This window comes from Nerophis lumbriciformis, linkage group LG07 (assembly GCF_033978685.3).
Source record: "Nerophis lumbriciformis linkage group LG07, RoL_Nlum_v2.1, whole genome shotgun sequence".
Classification (NCBI taxonomy): domain Eukaryota; kingdom Metazoa; phylum Chordata; class Actinopteri; order Syngnathiformes; family Syngnathidae; genus Nerophis; species Nerophis lumbriciformis.
This window is the reverse complement of record NC_084554.2, coordinates 12191149-12207500: the sequence shown is the minus strand read 5'-3', so window position 1 is coordinate 12207500 and position 16352 is coordinate 12191149. Positions and strand designations below refer to the sequence as shown.

The following is a 16352-nucleotide window of genomic DNA, read 5'->3' as shown; positions in this document are numbered from 1 at the left end:
TATGACACGCGCATGGATTTGTGCTACGGCTTAAACCGCCTCCTCCAATCGTGTCAAAAAAGGAGAATCCAGCTGCGCTTGGGCACGATTGAGTGTGCTCACACTCAGTAAACGTTGCGAGATTGAGGTGTTCAGTGGTCCTGAGCACGTGACGATTGGCCGAGTGCGAGTACGCCCTTCAATGTTGTCTATGGATATTCTCATTCATCCAGGTCATTGTAATCGCAGGGCATTCAATCGATCGCAACTGAACTGTTTGGTTTGTCTTAGAAGACGTTTCGCCTCTCATCCGAGTAGGCTTCATCAGTTCATGCTTGAGACTTAGATTGGTCAGATGTAGCCCTTAAATGTAAGGGTGTAACGGTACGTGTATTTGTATTGAACCGTTTCAGTAAGGGGGATTCGGTTCGATTCGGAGTTGTACCGAACAAGTTTCCACACGGACATATTAAGTAGCGTTCCGCACGTTGTGTAAACACTGCACACTGAGGCACAACACATGGCATGCGAGCAACGACCGGGCTACTACAACATGCAAAAGCCAGCGCTGTGAGACCCTCCTGCCTCGTTAAGATCTCCCGTTTGGGTACAACAATGGATAACATCGCTTCAACGAAGAGAAAGACAAACAAACACAGCTCCCACCGCATTCAAGCAGCCTCTCCTCAGCGAGTCAGGCAGGGCTAAAGCAATAACAAATGCCGTTGGTGTTTTTATAGCAGCAGATTTAAGACCATATTGCATTAAAAACTAGATTTTGACCCACTTCTATGGTGGAAGAACAATGAGCTCATATATCCTCTTACTGCCAAGTTAGCCAGGCACTACCTCGCCATACCTGCTACCTCCGTGCCCAGTCAAAGGGTATTTTCCACAGCTGGAGACATTTTAACTGCAAGCAGGTCTGCTCTTTCTGCAAGCAGGTCTGCTCTTTCTGCAGACAATGTGGATAAACTGATTTTTCTGGCAAAAAACATGAAAATTGAGTGAAAGTCACCGGGGTTAAAGGCTGGGGGGGAAAGAAAAGTTAATCTGAGGCTGAGTTGACTTGAAACTGTTTGTTGCACTTTTTGTATGTAGAAGAAAAGTTTTGTCATTTTATTTAATCTGAGCAACAACTTGAAGCAGTTTAATATTGCACTTTATATGTAGAAAGGGTTAGTTAAGAAACCAATTCTGAGCCTTATCTTATTTAGTTTTTATTTTATATATGTTGACTGCATTAACCCTGGCAATCGACCCTGTGTGTATATGTATGTTATTGTTGTGTTAAAAGGATAAAGCCATTGTTTAGAAATTTTGGTAAATAAATAACCAGAAAATGTATATTTTGTTTTTTTCTTACTGTACCGAAAATGAACCGAACCGTGACCTCTAAACCGAGGTACGTACCGAACCGAAATTTTGGTGTACCGTTACACCCTTACTTATATGTTCCACTGTATCCCAGAGAGACGACAACCTTTAGTTTTACCTGCTGCATGCCCATGTTGCCTCTCTGATGGAACTTGTGGTTATTCATTCTTCCTCTGTTTCCTCCTCTCAAATTGTGCATTCCAAAACTGGAAAAGTTTCCTCTTCCTCGGCCCCCATAACGGTTTTGCCGCTTCTGCTGTTCTTGTTGCTCAAACTCGATCAGATCTTTTTTGGCCTTCTCTGACAGTTCTGAAGGAAAGAAAAGCCAATGTATTCAGACCTTTTGAATCACGTGAGATGTAAGACAATATGTACCTACCTAATGTTTCAGGGATATTCCTCCTCTTTGTGCTTGTGTCAGCCAGACGCACAACACCACTATCCTTTCTCTCGGATTTGAAGCGGATGCGGCCGGACCCTTGGTCTTCATCCTCCTCATCATCGGAGTCCTCCTTTATTTTTTCTTCAGGCACACCTTCCTTTTCAACCTAAGGACACATTTTCACGTAGGAAAAAATCCCGGATACAGATGATCAAATATTTTTACGACATGTATATGCTTTTTAGCCACACATTAATTCAAACATCCTAGCATTAGCTGTTAATAATCGGCCACCAGACCGATATTTTAACTTATAAGTAGCTCATCTGTGTTGTTTTTAAAGGGGACCTATGAAGATTTATGTCTTTTAAATGTTACATTGTTTGATACTTTACGTTAAACAATGGCAAAGCATCAAATCATAAGGTTCATGTATTTTGGCCTGAACTTGCAAATGCAGTGGAAACACAAACCACACAGTTCTACAGGAACCTCGAGATATATGTAAACAGTGTACATTTTCAAAAGATAAATTATGCTAATTTTGGGGAGGGCGGAATGTAGTTTCATTTGTAACTTGGGAATGCCAAACACTCCAAAAAGGGGTTATGAATGTGACTGCGAAGCAAAATTTACACCAAAGCATATGCAACATATATTATTTAGACCACAAGGAAGTGTTTTCAATGTAGATGAAAATCAGCATAGGTCCCCATTAAGGAAGAGTTAAGTATTTGCTTCATTTGAGTCTAAGGCAAATTGTGAGCTTTAAGTCATGGAATGAGTCTCCTGGCATACCACATCTGTGTCAAAGACCTGAGAGCCCGCTGCAGAATCTTCTCTTGCTTGCTGATCTTGATCCCCCAACTCCTCCCCCTCTGGGGGCACTTCCTGCTCAGCTCCTTCATTATAAGAGGTTTGGTATTCATTGTCCTGTCGACATCAAAGATATTCAAAATGGCAAAATTACCAGATGTTGGCATCCTCAATACAAACCTCAACATTGTAAAAAAAGAAACATTGTAAAAAAAAGAAAATGCTGCAAATTGCAAAGGGGCAAATATAAAAATGTTATATAAAGGGTTTTGGGGAAGAGCCATGTAACCCCACCCCCCTCCTGATAGCAAATTACCATAACAGTGGGAGCACAGCTTCATTACTATTCCTGACAGCATTTGAAATTCAATGAGATGTAAATGCTAGACACGATATAGAGAACTGTAGGCAATGGGGCTGCAGCTATCGATTATTTTAGTAGTCGAGTAATCTATTCGTTTGTTTGATTAATCGAGTAATAATATAAAACACTTTATTATTATTGCCTCAATGCTTAAGGAAGATATTTGAAACAACAAAGTTTTTTTCTGATGATCTTAATTATTTCTTCTTTGTATTACACAAATATTGAAATAAGAGATGTCCGATAATGGCTTTTTTGCCGATATCCGATATCCCGATATTGTCCAACTTAATTACAGATACCAATATCAACCGATACCGATATATACAGTCGTGGAATTAACACATTATGCCTAATTTTGGTGTGATACCCCGCTGGATGCCTTAAACAATGTAACAAGGTTTTCCAAAATAAATCAACTCAAGGTATGGAAAAAAATGCCAACATGGCACTGCCTTATTTATTGTTGAAGTCACAAAGTGCATTATTTTTTTTAAGGGGGGGGGGGATATTGTAGCGTCCCGGAAGAGTTAGTGCTGCAAGGGGTTCTGGGTATTTGATCTGTTGTGTTTATGTTGTGTTACGGTGCAGATGTTCTCCCGAAATGTGTTTGTCATTCTTGTTTGGTGTGGGTTCACAGTGTGGCGCATATTTGTAACAGTGTTAAAGTTGTTTGTACGGCCACCCTCAGTGTGACCTGTATGGCTGTTGACCAAGTATCTTGCATTCACTTACTTACATACATACATACATACATACATATAAACATACATGTGTGTGTGTATATATATATATATATATATATATATATATATATATATATATATATATATATATATATATATATATATATATATATGCATATTTGTAACAGTGTTAAAGTTGTTTATACGGCCACCCTCAGTGTGACCTGTACTTGTGTGTGTGAAAAGCCGTAGATATTATGTGATTGGGCCAGCACGCAAAGGCAGTGCCTTTAAGGTTTATTGGTGCTCTGTACTTCTCCCTACATCCGTGTACACAGCGGCGTTTTAAAAAGTCATATATTTTACTTTTTGAAACCGATACAGATAATTTTGAAACCGATACCACATTTTAAAGATATTATCAGACATCTCTAATTGAAATTGCACTTTTAACATGTGTGCAAAGGGATGGGCGATATGGCCTAAAATCTATACTCCAATTTATATTGCAGCCTCCTGCGATACCGATATATATATATAAGAGGTGGGGGGAAAATAATAGATTTTTACATGCATCGCAATTCGGTCGATTATAAAATCGATTAGTGAACGTCAATAATCCATCCATCCATCCATCTATTTTCTACCGCTTATTCCCTTCGGGGTCGCGGGGGTGCTGGAGCCTATCTCAGCTACAATCGGGCGGAAGGCGGGGTACACCCTGGACAAGTCGCGACCTCATCGCAGGGCCAACAATAATCAATCATCAAATTTAGGGGTGGACGATTATGGCAAAAATAATAATCACGATCATTTTGATTCAATTCAAATAACAATAGCAATACAAAAACAATAAAATTCAGTTTTCCAGTTTGTTTTAATTCGATTTTTACTTTTTATACTTATTTTACAACCATAGAGTGTTTGCTTTTTGTGTCAAATAAATCGTTTATAGTTACATCTAGAGGTGCGAGAAATAATCGACTTTTAGATGCATCGCCATTCAGACATGGAAGATTATAAAATTGATTAGTAAACATCAATAACTGATCATCGATTTATTTATTGTAAATAAAGTAATGCAGACAGTTCTAAAATTGCAGCAAGCCACCTCTCCGAGAGATCGGACCAGCTCCTTTATTTTTGAGAACTTAGGTTAGTTTTGCACACATTCCAATTAATTTAATAAATGTGACGGGAATTAATTCAAGTGTTTCTTAAAAGTTGTATGTGATAAATGCTTATTAAGTGAAACGAAAAGAAAGGTAAAACTGCTTTAATATACAGTACAGGACAAAAGTTTGGACACACATGGGTTTTCTTTATTTTCATGACTATTTACATTGTAGATTGTCACTGAAGGCATCAAAACTATGAATGAACACATGTGGAGTTATGTACTTAACAAAAAGTGGTGAAATAACTGAAAACATGTTTTATATTCTATTTATCTCAAAATAGCCACCCTTTTCTCTGATTACTGTTTTGCACATTCTTGACATTCTATTGATGAGCTTCAAGAGGTAGTCACCTGAAATGTTTTTCACTTCACAGGTGTCATAGTTTTAATGCCTTCAGTGACACTCTACAATGTAAATACCGTAGTCATGAAAATAAAGAAACAGCATTGAAATGAGAAGGTGTGTCCAAACTCCTGGCCTGTACTGTACATAAATTAAAGATGCAGCAATAATGGATTTTTAATCAAATTGTAGCTCCTGAATTGTAATCATAATTGAATTGTGAGGTGCCTAAAGATTCCCACCTGGAGTTACATCCCCTGCACCATTGCTCTTAGCAGCAGAAACTATGTCCGCATAGTATTTAAAAATCCAAGCACTCCATGCGGTCTGAATTTCTTCAATTGTTTTTAGTTTTTTAAGTTACTCATTAAAAAAATAACAAATAAAAGTCAAAGTACCACTGATAGTCACAGACACATTAGGTGTGGTGAAATTAACCTCTGCATTTGACCCACCCTCTTGTTCCTCCCCCTGGGAGGTAAGGGGAGCAGTGAGCAGCTCGAGAATATTTTGGTGATTTAACCCCCAATTCCAACCCTTGATGCTGAGTGCCAAGCAGGAAGGTACAGGGTCCCATTTTTATAGTCTTTGGTATAACTCGGCTGGGGTTTGAAGACCTACCGATCTCTAACCACAAGGCCACTGAGCAGATTAAATTTGATTAAATGGTTAATCAAAGAAACAGAAAATAGGTTAAAGCTTTTTCCTAATAAAATTAATCGATAAGTATTTGCAGCCCTCGTAAGCAAAAATTTAAAAAACAAACAAAAAAAACAACAATGTACTTTTTGCAAATAAATCATAACATAAGGCCCGTAAACGTCACACATAAACACACAGACATTTTAAGAGATGACAAATCAGTAGTAGCGACCTAAACTGTGCTGGTGTCACAAACAAGCAGGACCATTTAACAAGTTGCTTGTGATGAATAGAAACATCTGCACACGCGCGCACAAACAAACACACAACACGTTCATTAGCTCTCCAAACAGTGGCAGCACAAAGTCAAAGAACAAAACAAACACTCTGGCTTAATCAGATAGATGCACTGGGATGCTCCCGTAAAAGACAACAGCTTCATCCTTTTAACTGCTCAGTTGAGTGCTGTCAAATACACCACAGCTCTGCACCTTTGGGATGGCCCAGCCCACTTAGGTCCAGCATCAGTGACCTTTGACCTCCCAAATGGACAAAAAAAATCTTAAAAACGTGTAGAAAGTCTGACTGCAGACTTTCCTGCAGGTGTTGCAATACTTAGGTCCACATTGTGTCTACCTGTCAGGTGGCAAACAGCATGACACCTTGCTAAATGGACCATAGCGGACATTTGCACAGGGATCAGTGCTTATCTTTGATCCTCTTAGTGTGGGAGAACAAATGAGAGCGTCACCATCAATCATGAGAGACGTGTATAGGATGTCCTCAGGAAGGTCAATAATCTTTTCACCTGCATGAGGCTTTATCAGATCTTGATAAAAGCCACCCCCCCACACACACATTAACCTGCGGGCCTGGCAGCACATCTCCCCGACACAAAGCAGCTTCTCTTATTTACCCCAAAGATACGAGGCCCAAGGTCACAATGGCTCTTGGATTTGGAGGCCTGCTGCCAAAAAAGCTGTCAAGACAAACTTTGTCAGCATGATGGCGAAATTAACTGGCGATACCCAATCTAAACCTCTTCCACACCCAAACGCCGACTCCTGAAGAGATAGATTTCCACTCCGGGACACAAAAGGGAGTGAGACAGACAGGGGTGGGTCCATGCCAGTAAAGACAAAAAACTCACTTGAAAGTCGCCGTCTAAGGGCTCATTGATTTGGATGTCGAGCACTTCATCCTCAGCATGATCCACTTGGTTTTCATGCACATCCTCCTGGATGTAGTCCTCCGCGTAGTCCTCGTCACCCCCCTGCGCCACATCCTCTGCCTCCAAGTGGTCTGTGCCCAGCTTGACCATGGCGTCTGAGGGCTGGACGAAGGACGTTCCCAAGCTGTACGAGGCGTTGAGGCTCACATCTTGACCGCTGAAAACCCCAAAAATTGGACTGTTCACACAACATGTAAAACACATCAAGTGTCTCCAACTTTCACCACCATTTGAGGGGGGAAATGGAGAGGTGAGCTATTTTGTGTTGTTGTACAGTAGTATTTTTGTCCTAGGCATGACGTTAAAGTGCATCCGGCAGTGGAGGCTCCTCTATGGGGTCTTGGGGCATTAGGAGGTTAACCCCTTTACTACTGTTACCCCAGGTGGCCCTTGGCAAAGGCCTAGTACCTGACTGCCCCATAGCCAGGGATACGGTGAAGACCTCAACGGCGGAGCAGGCGGAAGACGGTAGTTTTTAAGAACTACCACGATGGCTGCGATGGCGGATAAAGGCTGCAGCAGAAAAGGGTCCCCAGTCGTCTTGGACTCCATGCCACTGGACCCTGACCCGATTCTGTCAAGGATTGTGTGGTGACTGTCTGTGCACCAGTCTTCCCACGTAAAACAAAGTCACGCACAGGCATCCTCCATAAAGGGATACACCCCTACCAGGAGGATTTTTATACTCGTTCGAGTGACCGCCGATAATAATAATTTTTGTAGGATTTTGGTGTTCAGCAAAGTTTTGCCCTGGCTTTTGTTTATTGTCTCAATTATCATAAAGCCAAACAGGGCTTTATTTTGATTTTGATTTTGGCTCCCCTCGATCAGAAAAATATCAAATTTGAATAAAAAAACGAGCAATGGGCAAGGCAACATGCGTGCAAATTCCTGAGCTTGTAACGGTGAAACAGATGAAAAGCGAATGAATGGGAAAAAAAAAAGAGCACATCTACTAGAAAAGTGGTTCTCAAACTTTATTCACCAGGTACCACCTCAATAAACACTTGGCTCTCCAAATACCACCATAATGACCAACATTAAAATACATTAGCGTAGTAGGCCTAAGAGTTCATTAAAACATGCATCCATCCATCCATTTTCTACCGCTTGTCCCTTTCGGGGCAGCGGGGGGCGCTGGAGCCTATCTCAGCTGCATTCGGGCGGAAGGCTGGGTACACCCTGGACAAGTCGCCACCTCATCGCAGGGCCAACACAGATAGACAGACAACATTCACACTCACATTCACACACTAGGGCCAATTTAGTGTTACCAATCAACCTATCCCCAGGTGCATGTCTTTGGAGGTGGGAGGAAGCCGAAGCTGAGGTATTACTTAACAAGTATATTTAATATTTTTTGATTATTTTGGATAGTATTTCATGTTTTTTCATATTTTTATTTTATTTATAGTACAGGCCAAACGTTTGGACACACCTTCTCATTCAATGGGTTTTCTTTATTTTCATGAGTATTTACATTGTAGATTGTCACTGAAGGCATCAAAACTATGAATGAACACATGTGGAGTTATGTACCGGTACTTAACAAAAAAAGGTGAAATAACTGAAAACATGTTTTGTATTCTAGTTTCTACAAAATAGCCACCCTTTGCCCTGATTACTGCTTTGCATACTCTTGGCATTCTCCCGATGAGCTTCAAGCACACCTGTGAAGTGAAAACCATTTCAGGTGACTACCTCTTGAAGCTCAAAGAGAGAATGCCAAGAGTGTGCAAAGCAGTAATCAGAGCAAAGGGTGGCTATTTTGAAGAAACTAGAATATGTTTTCAGTTATTTCACCTTTTTGTGTTAAGTACATAACTCCACATGTATTCATTGATAGTTCTGATGCCTTCAGTGACAATCTACAATGTAAATAGTCATGAAAATAAAGAAAACGCATTGAATGAGAAGGTGTGTCCAAACATTTGGCCTGTACTGTATATTGTAACAGACTGGGTCCTATGTATTGTTTTGTTCCACATGTATTTTATTCAACGTTTAACAGATGTTGTAGTTTCCCATGGTCTTGAAGGCGTCATTATTACGTGCATCTTTCTCTGCCAATGTTCGTCTTTGTTCAGATGTGTTCTGCGTGTTGATTGGCTGGGAGGCCAAATCATTCGTTTCACATGCGATATGTGATAGTAATGACAGAGTAAGTTGGTTCTGTTTATTTCTTAAATACCGTATTTTCCGCACTATAAGGCGCACCTAAAAACCACAAATTTTCTCAAAAGCTGACAGTGCGCCTTATAACCCGGTGCGCTTTATATATGGATAAATATTAAGATTCATTTTCATAAAGTTTCGGTCTCGCAACTTCGGTAAACAGCCGCCATCTTTTTTCCCGGTAGAACAGGAAGCGCTTCTTCTTCTACGCAAGCAACCGCCAAGCGCTTCTTCTTCTACTGTAAGCAACCACCCGCCCGCGTAGAAGAAGAAAAAGCGCGCGGATATTATCATTTCCTTTGTGTGTTTACATCTGTAAAGACCACAAAATGGCTCCTACAAAGCGACAGGGATCCGGTTCATGAAAAGACGCAATCTCTCCATCCGCACACGGATTACTATTTCACAGCAACTGATATTCCTGTGAACCGCACTGTGGATACAACGGGAGAACGTACGGTGAATATTCGCACCACAGGGAATGAGAAGTCATCCTTCACTGTGGTTCTAGCTTGCCATGCTAATGGCCAGAAACTTCCACCCATGGTGATATTCAAAAGGAAGACCTTGCCAAAAGAGACCTTTCCAGCCGGCGTCATCATAAAAGCTAACTCGAAGGGATGGATGAAGAAAAGATGAGCGAGTGGTTAAAGTAAGTTTAAGTTTACGCGAAGAGGCCGGGTGGCTTTTTTCACGCAGCTTCGTCCATGTTGATATACGATTCCGTGCGCGCCCACATCACGCTGGATTTAATATATTATTAAAGTTTGACTGACCTATTTGACTGTTTTTTTTACATTCCTTTAGCGCAGTTAGATGCGGCATACAACACGGGGCGGCTTATAGGTGGACAAAGTTTTGAAATATGCCGTTCATTGAAGGCGCGGCTTATAACCCAGGGCGCCTTATGGTGCGGAAAATACGGTATTTATTTTAGCGTGGACTACTTCCTACAGTAGTAGGATTATAACGACTTATTGAAGCAAACAATCCATACACCCACAACACATCTTACCTGCTTGTGTTTTGGGTGTTAAATCAATGTACAATCAGGACAGCAGTCGCAACTTGAGAGACTCTCTCTTCATTTTTTAACACCCTTAAGTCATTTTAATGGTCAAGCTGAGAACAGCAGCACACTTTTCCCCTTCACAATATTAGCAGTCTGACTGTGCTTACAAAATAAAGGTACAAGCATTATGTACTTAAAGCACTTATTGATATGTTTAGAAAATTATTATGCTTTGACTTGAAATACTGGTAAACATTGTCCCAAGATGTATTATTGCACCAATAAATGTGAGGATTTTTGCATTTAATTAACAAACATTTTATTAAATATTATTAATGACACAAAAAGCACACACTCTATGGAGGTAAATGAGGGTAAAAGGTAAAAAAAACAGAATTTAGAATAATAAGAACGGAAACATTTTTATGTTTTCTTATATTGTTATTTACATTTTTTTTGCTGTTATTCTTATTATTTAACTTCTTGTTGTTTATTCCTTTTTAATTTATATTCGTTGTTCTTTCAGATTATATATAGAGTTGAGTTTTGGTGGTACAATAATGATCAAATAAATGAACAATCGTGTTATTCATGGGGATTTCAATATCATTTAAAATAGTAGATTATTTTTTTGTCATAATTGTCCAGCCCTACTCCGCGTTACAATCACATCTTCCCCCAAATCAAGTGCCAAAACAGAGAATCCTGTGCGTTGGGTAGTCATTTTTTCTTGAGCACGATTGCTAAATAAGCGACCTTGGGGCCAATGAAAGTTGTGAGGGCCAGCATTTTGACTAAAAGGGTGAGAACCACCATGGAATTCAAGAAATAACGCATATCAAAATAGATGGATAGATAAGATTTTTGTACAATTCGATCCCCGTCTGACCTTTTGGAAACCTGAGGTACCACTGTATTGACATGTCTGGCAACATTTATTTACAGAGCAGAACTGTCACCATTGTCTTGCTTTTGTGTCAAGATTACCAATGCAATGGAGGGTAAACAGTTGAACAAATGCATTTGACGCAATTAATCATAATACCATAATTAACAAATTATAACGGTATGGCATCAGAGAGTTGGTCTTGAACTGGGTAAGAAGCTACTTAACCAACAGAGAGCAAAACGTGAAACTATGCGAACATACGTCTACAGCTCTAAATATATTTTGTGCCATACACCAGGGGATCAATACCATAGTTGTTCAATCTCTATATAAACTACATTTGTAAAGTTACAAAAGATTTAAAATTTGTACATTTTGCAGACGACAAGACTGCATTTTGTTCAGAAGAGCACAAGCAGAAGGTAATACAAATAATAACAGTAGAAATTATCAAATTAAAGTGATAGTTTGACAAAAAGAGACTATCCTTGAATCTCAGTAAAACTAAAATAGTTACCAAATAATGCTATTTGGTAACAGCAAGAGAGAGAGTCAAACACAAATACAAATAGAGTAAACACTGACAGGGTAAAATAAATCTAATTTTTGGGTGTATTGATAGATGATCAAATTAACTGGAAATTTCATAGAAAATATACAACATAAGGTAGCAAAAAACACTTCAATGATGAATAAACCTGAATATGTTCCTGACCAAAACCCACTCCTTATTCTCTACTGATCATAATAAAAGACAAAAAATATCTCATTTAAATATTGTGTTGATATTGTTAGACTGTCAGTAACACTCACGATAAATACATTGTAAAAAGTACAGTTAATACTGTACATGTGATCGGTATCGGTATTTATATTGGCTAATCTTACTGATCGGTATCCGAGTTGGCAGCATTAAACATTGATCGGAACATCCCTAACAGGTACAGTTTGTCAAATCCACTTTTGTTTAAGTCTTTCTTACCACCAGGTGTGGACTAACTACAATTAAAAGTACATTTAAAAATGTAATAAATAAGTCATTGATTATTGGTATCGGCCTGGAAAAGTAAAAAGTGATCTGTATTGGCCTAAATTTTTTTATTTTAAATAAAAAATACATTTAAATAAAAATAAGACCATAAATGATTTCAAAACAACTCAAACATTCCTCCATTTAAAAAGATTAACCACACTATTTGTTGTAATTGATGAGCATAATGTACAAGACAATTATGAATAAGTCTGGCAAGGTACATTGTGGCTGTCTACAGGCACAATTTCTAGCTCTGCGCGCCATAGTAAAACCAAATAAATGGTAATTGTGATGTAACATTATCAGGGAATACACTTAGACTTCCTTTTTATTGTCATTCAAATATGAACTTTACAGTACAGATAAGAACAAAATGTTGTTGCATTAGCTCATGGTAGTGCAGGATAAAAAAGCAATAAGGTGCAGATATAAATAAATAGATTACTGTACATATAAATATATTGCACTTTTGCATATGCATCCAGGTTTATGGATGTATGTTATATTGTCTTTATATTGATAATGAGATAATACTTTTATTTTGACGGTGGTTTTCTCCCTCGTCTAACTTCTTGTGGTATCCGTAAAGCAGTCAGAGGCATACTAGCTTAAACACAGTAGAGTTTTACGTGTCAGAGCTTCTGTTTGTTGTTCCTTAACATGTTTTGCCTTGAAAAACTGTGCCTGTTTGATGACAGTCATATGGACGTATGAGTTTGTAATTGTGGTAATACTGCTGTGTGACGTTAGCTTGCTTTCTGTTCAGCTTGCTGCTAATTAGCCGGTATCTTTGTTACTCGTTAGCTTATTACTCTTTTACGAAAGCAATGTTTTCTGTCTCTCCTCCTCCTCAGTTACTGCATATATTAGCCCGTGTTGTGTTTACATTGTTAACTCTTTCACATGGAAATCATATTTCATGTGTAAGTTCGTAACCTTGTGAATATTACATTGGGTTATTTATGTACAGCTATTTACATAAGTTTGAGCATTTGTTTACATGCAATTGTGTGGGCTGTATTTGTATGTGTGTAGTGATGCCATGCAGCATACATGCATGGGAATTCATTTTGCAGTGTTTCTTGGACAATATATTTTTGTATTTTCTTTATACAGTTTTACAAAAATAAGAAAAGAGAAAGAAAAGAGGATAAGTGTATTCTCTGCGAAGAGCATTAAAAAGTGTCTCAAATCCAAACCATGGAATCTGTCTTTCTTGGGAAAATCATGTTATCTGTCAACCTGTTTGCATCAAGGACACGTATGACGGAAGAGTAATTGTTTACCTCATAAGATCATCCTCATCGCTTTGAAGAAGTGCATCGGTGAGCTCCTCATCTTCATCTTCAGAAAGGCTCTAAAAAATATGGGCAAAAAACTTTAAGCCGTTTTTTGGACTGACCAGTTACAGGCGAGGATGCGGGGCATTAGAAAATTAATTATCATCTTACCCTTTTACCCGACGGTGAATCTTCCCCCAGTAGATCCTCTTCCAAGTCACTTTTAGGGAGAAATACAACCCATAAGAAATGCATGCAGACACATAACAGGAACTTTGCTATATGATTAAAAAAACACTGTTTTACTTTAGTAATTATATATTTAACAAATGTTTACTCCAGTATATACTTCATGGTTTCTACAGGTTTTAGCAAATCTAATGTAATGATTTGTAATGTGGTTTTCAATGCCACTGAAAAAAATGTAATGCCATTTCCTACTCAGATAGTTATTACATATACTCAAAAGCTTACAAACTTGGAAGCATTTGACAATAACATTGAATAATTGACACGTTTACATGAACTGTTACCATCTAGTGAATTGGCTCACAAGACTGATCTAAGAATGCTTTTTTTTTTTTTTTTGCAGTGGCAGTAGTTATTGCGGTGACAGCAGAAGTTGCTTTGTTGGTCAGGCCAAAATAAATTTGAAAGGGTTAATTGCCGCTTGCTTATAATGGCCGACTCATGATTAACTAATAGCATTGATGCCCATAGAGCAAAGTTTGGAGTCTTTTAGCACACGTCTTTCCAGTCTTTCTAGTCACTTTAGCTGAAATTTGCATTTTCCCGACATGTACTCATTCTTGTTCTCGCTTAAAGGGGATCAGAACTTTATTTATTTTTATTTTGCCTAACATTTACAATCCTTATGTAAGACAAGAACACATATGTTTTTCTTTTTTTATGCATTCGTAAATAAACAGTAGCAAAACAACAGAGTCAATGGGAGCGCCCCTATTTCGCCCACAAAGCCCTCTAAATAAGAATTAGTTGATCAATATCATATACCCAGATGTCCTTTTTAAAATGTTATCTCTTTGAAACATGCTGTGAAAATTAATCTCTTCTATACGCCTTATAAAAGCCACACACTGGAGGATACATTTTTGTAATCAGGATACAATTTAAAGATTTGTTACAAAGCTTCTGAGAATAATAATAAACATCATAGTAAGAATGCAAAAATGCATGTGTTCAGGAATGGGTGACTTATTTAAACATTTTAGAAAAAGACATGTCATTGATTGATAATAAAAAATGTTTTACCCTATATTATTACATTTTATTCTTATTGTTATCCTGATTTTCTTCCTTTTCCTCAACGCAGCACGAGCTATATACATTGGTACCCCGCGATACAAGTGTTTTTCCGGATACAAGCTGTCTGTCTGCTAGTTGATATGCTGAGGAAAAATGTTCATTACAAGTAGGGCTGGGCGGTATACGAGTTATACCGGTATATTTTAAAAAGAGATATGTATACGCTTAAAACTAAGGCTGCACGATTTTGAGAAAACATTTTATCGCAATTTATCTCCCCAAAACTGCGATTAGATTTTCAATTTTTATATTTTACACATAAAAATGCATACAATTGCAAAAATAACAAGTGAAGATATTTTTTTCTCAATTTGCCACACATTAGAAAAATATGCAATAATTTACTTTCAAAATGTTTGGCTTCATGCAGACAGAATCAGATCTTTTGTCTACATCATGCTGTTTAATTGAATAAATATTACATAAAAACTTTAGTGTTTATATTGAATGTAATCATTATATATAATAATAATGCAAATAACCATTTAGGGGGATATAAACTTTTATTTTTCAGTACTGTAGAGTTGTTTACCATTGTACTGTAATTGGAAGGTAAATAACTTTATCCTAAACAAACAAAAAATAAAATGGACTCATTTCTGTAAGCAAAAAATTTACCTGAATAGATGTTGAATATCTTTAAGTGCATTTTTTTCCACAGTTGGAAAAATAGGGTCGGACGTTGTCTTTTCGTTTATTGTTATCACGGGATCACGACGGCATTCTTGCTCGTTCGTCTGTGCTGATGGGTTTATATTGCCCATGCGATTTGAAGCTGAAATATTACCACAAACGGCACATTTGGCTTTATAATCTTTTCCCTACTAATTTGTGTTACTTTACGGCACTTCTCACTGGGGGGGTCGCAAGACTCTGTACTGTATGTGTGTTGGCGGCGGCCCTCTCTCGTCTTCGCCGAGACAAAGATTAATTGTTAATTAATTCCACTGTTAAATAAACGCGCTCAGGTGATAGAGCGATGCACAAAGTAAGACGTCTTTCTTCCTGTTTGAAGTGAGAGACGAACAAACGCGAGGCTCCTTTCTGATTCTCAAACATGTCTGTCACTCAAATGCCTGTGACGGACGAGAAAAAAACATCAGCCTCTTGCGGTTATTTACAGCACTAACTAAAACCTCGATGTCGATTCGATTTTGATTGATCGTCAAGCCCTACATGAGACAATGCTGCCATATCGATATCTTTTGATGCTGCCTTTGTTACGGCCGTTTGCTCTTCTCTGCGCGTGACGGGCACAGCACAGGGCATTGTCTGCTTTCATTCTCTTTGGCTTAACCCTGTCCCTTGCGTGTTTAAGTAGGCTTCTCTGACGCACAACAACGCAACACAACAAACTTCTCAAAAGAATATTGCGGCTACAGTGCAGAGTGATGCAATGCTTTGGTCACTGACTGCATTTGGTTATTGGTGAGTGACTACATCTTCATTTACACATACACCAATTTGCTTGAGAACCTATATATCTCCTTGGAGAGACTATCTCCTCTGTTTATGTTGTTCAGTTCCTTTTAGCGACTTAGCACAGCAGCTCGCGATAGCTCCTCTCTGCTGCTAGGTGTGTAGCTAAGTGCCTCTCCCCAGAGCCCGTGTGGCCCAAACTGGTTTGCTGCTGGGTG

The 16352-nt window shown here is 38.6% G+C and overlaps 1 protein-coding gene across 2 annotated transcripts in view; it reads right to left on the bottom strand.

Annotated features, from left to right (window-relative positions):
* Positions 1-16352, bottom strand: part of rbm33a (RNA binding motif protein 33a) — a 64352-nt gene that overhangs the window by 39426 nt on the left and 8574 nt on the right. Inside the window, exons 3-8 of one of the 2 annotated variants that reach the window (XM_061965812.1) lie at positions 13561-13609; positions 13396-13466; positions 6920-7157; positions 2555-2671; positions 1736-1904; positions 1475-1665 (exon numbers count right to left, since the gene is read on the bottom strand). In XM_061965812.1, coding sequence (XP_061821796.1) covers positions 1475-1665; positions 1736-1904; positions 2555-2671; positions 6920-7157; positions 13396-13466; positions 13561-13609 — 835 coding nt within the window. Of the gene's footprint in view, positions 1-1474; positions 1666-1735; positions 1905-2536; positions 2672-6919; positions 7158-13395; positions 13467-13560; positions 13610-16352 lie in introns of both variants that reach the window. The other variant, XM_061965811.1, reaches the window with a different exon arrangement.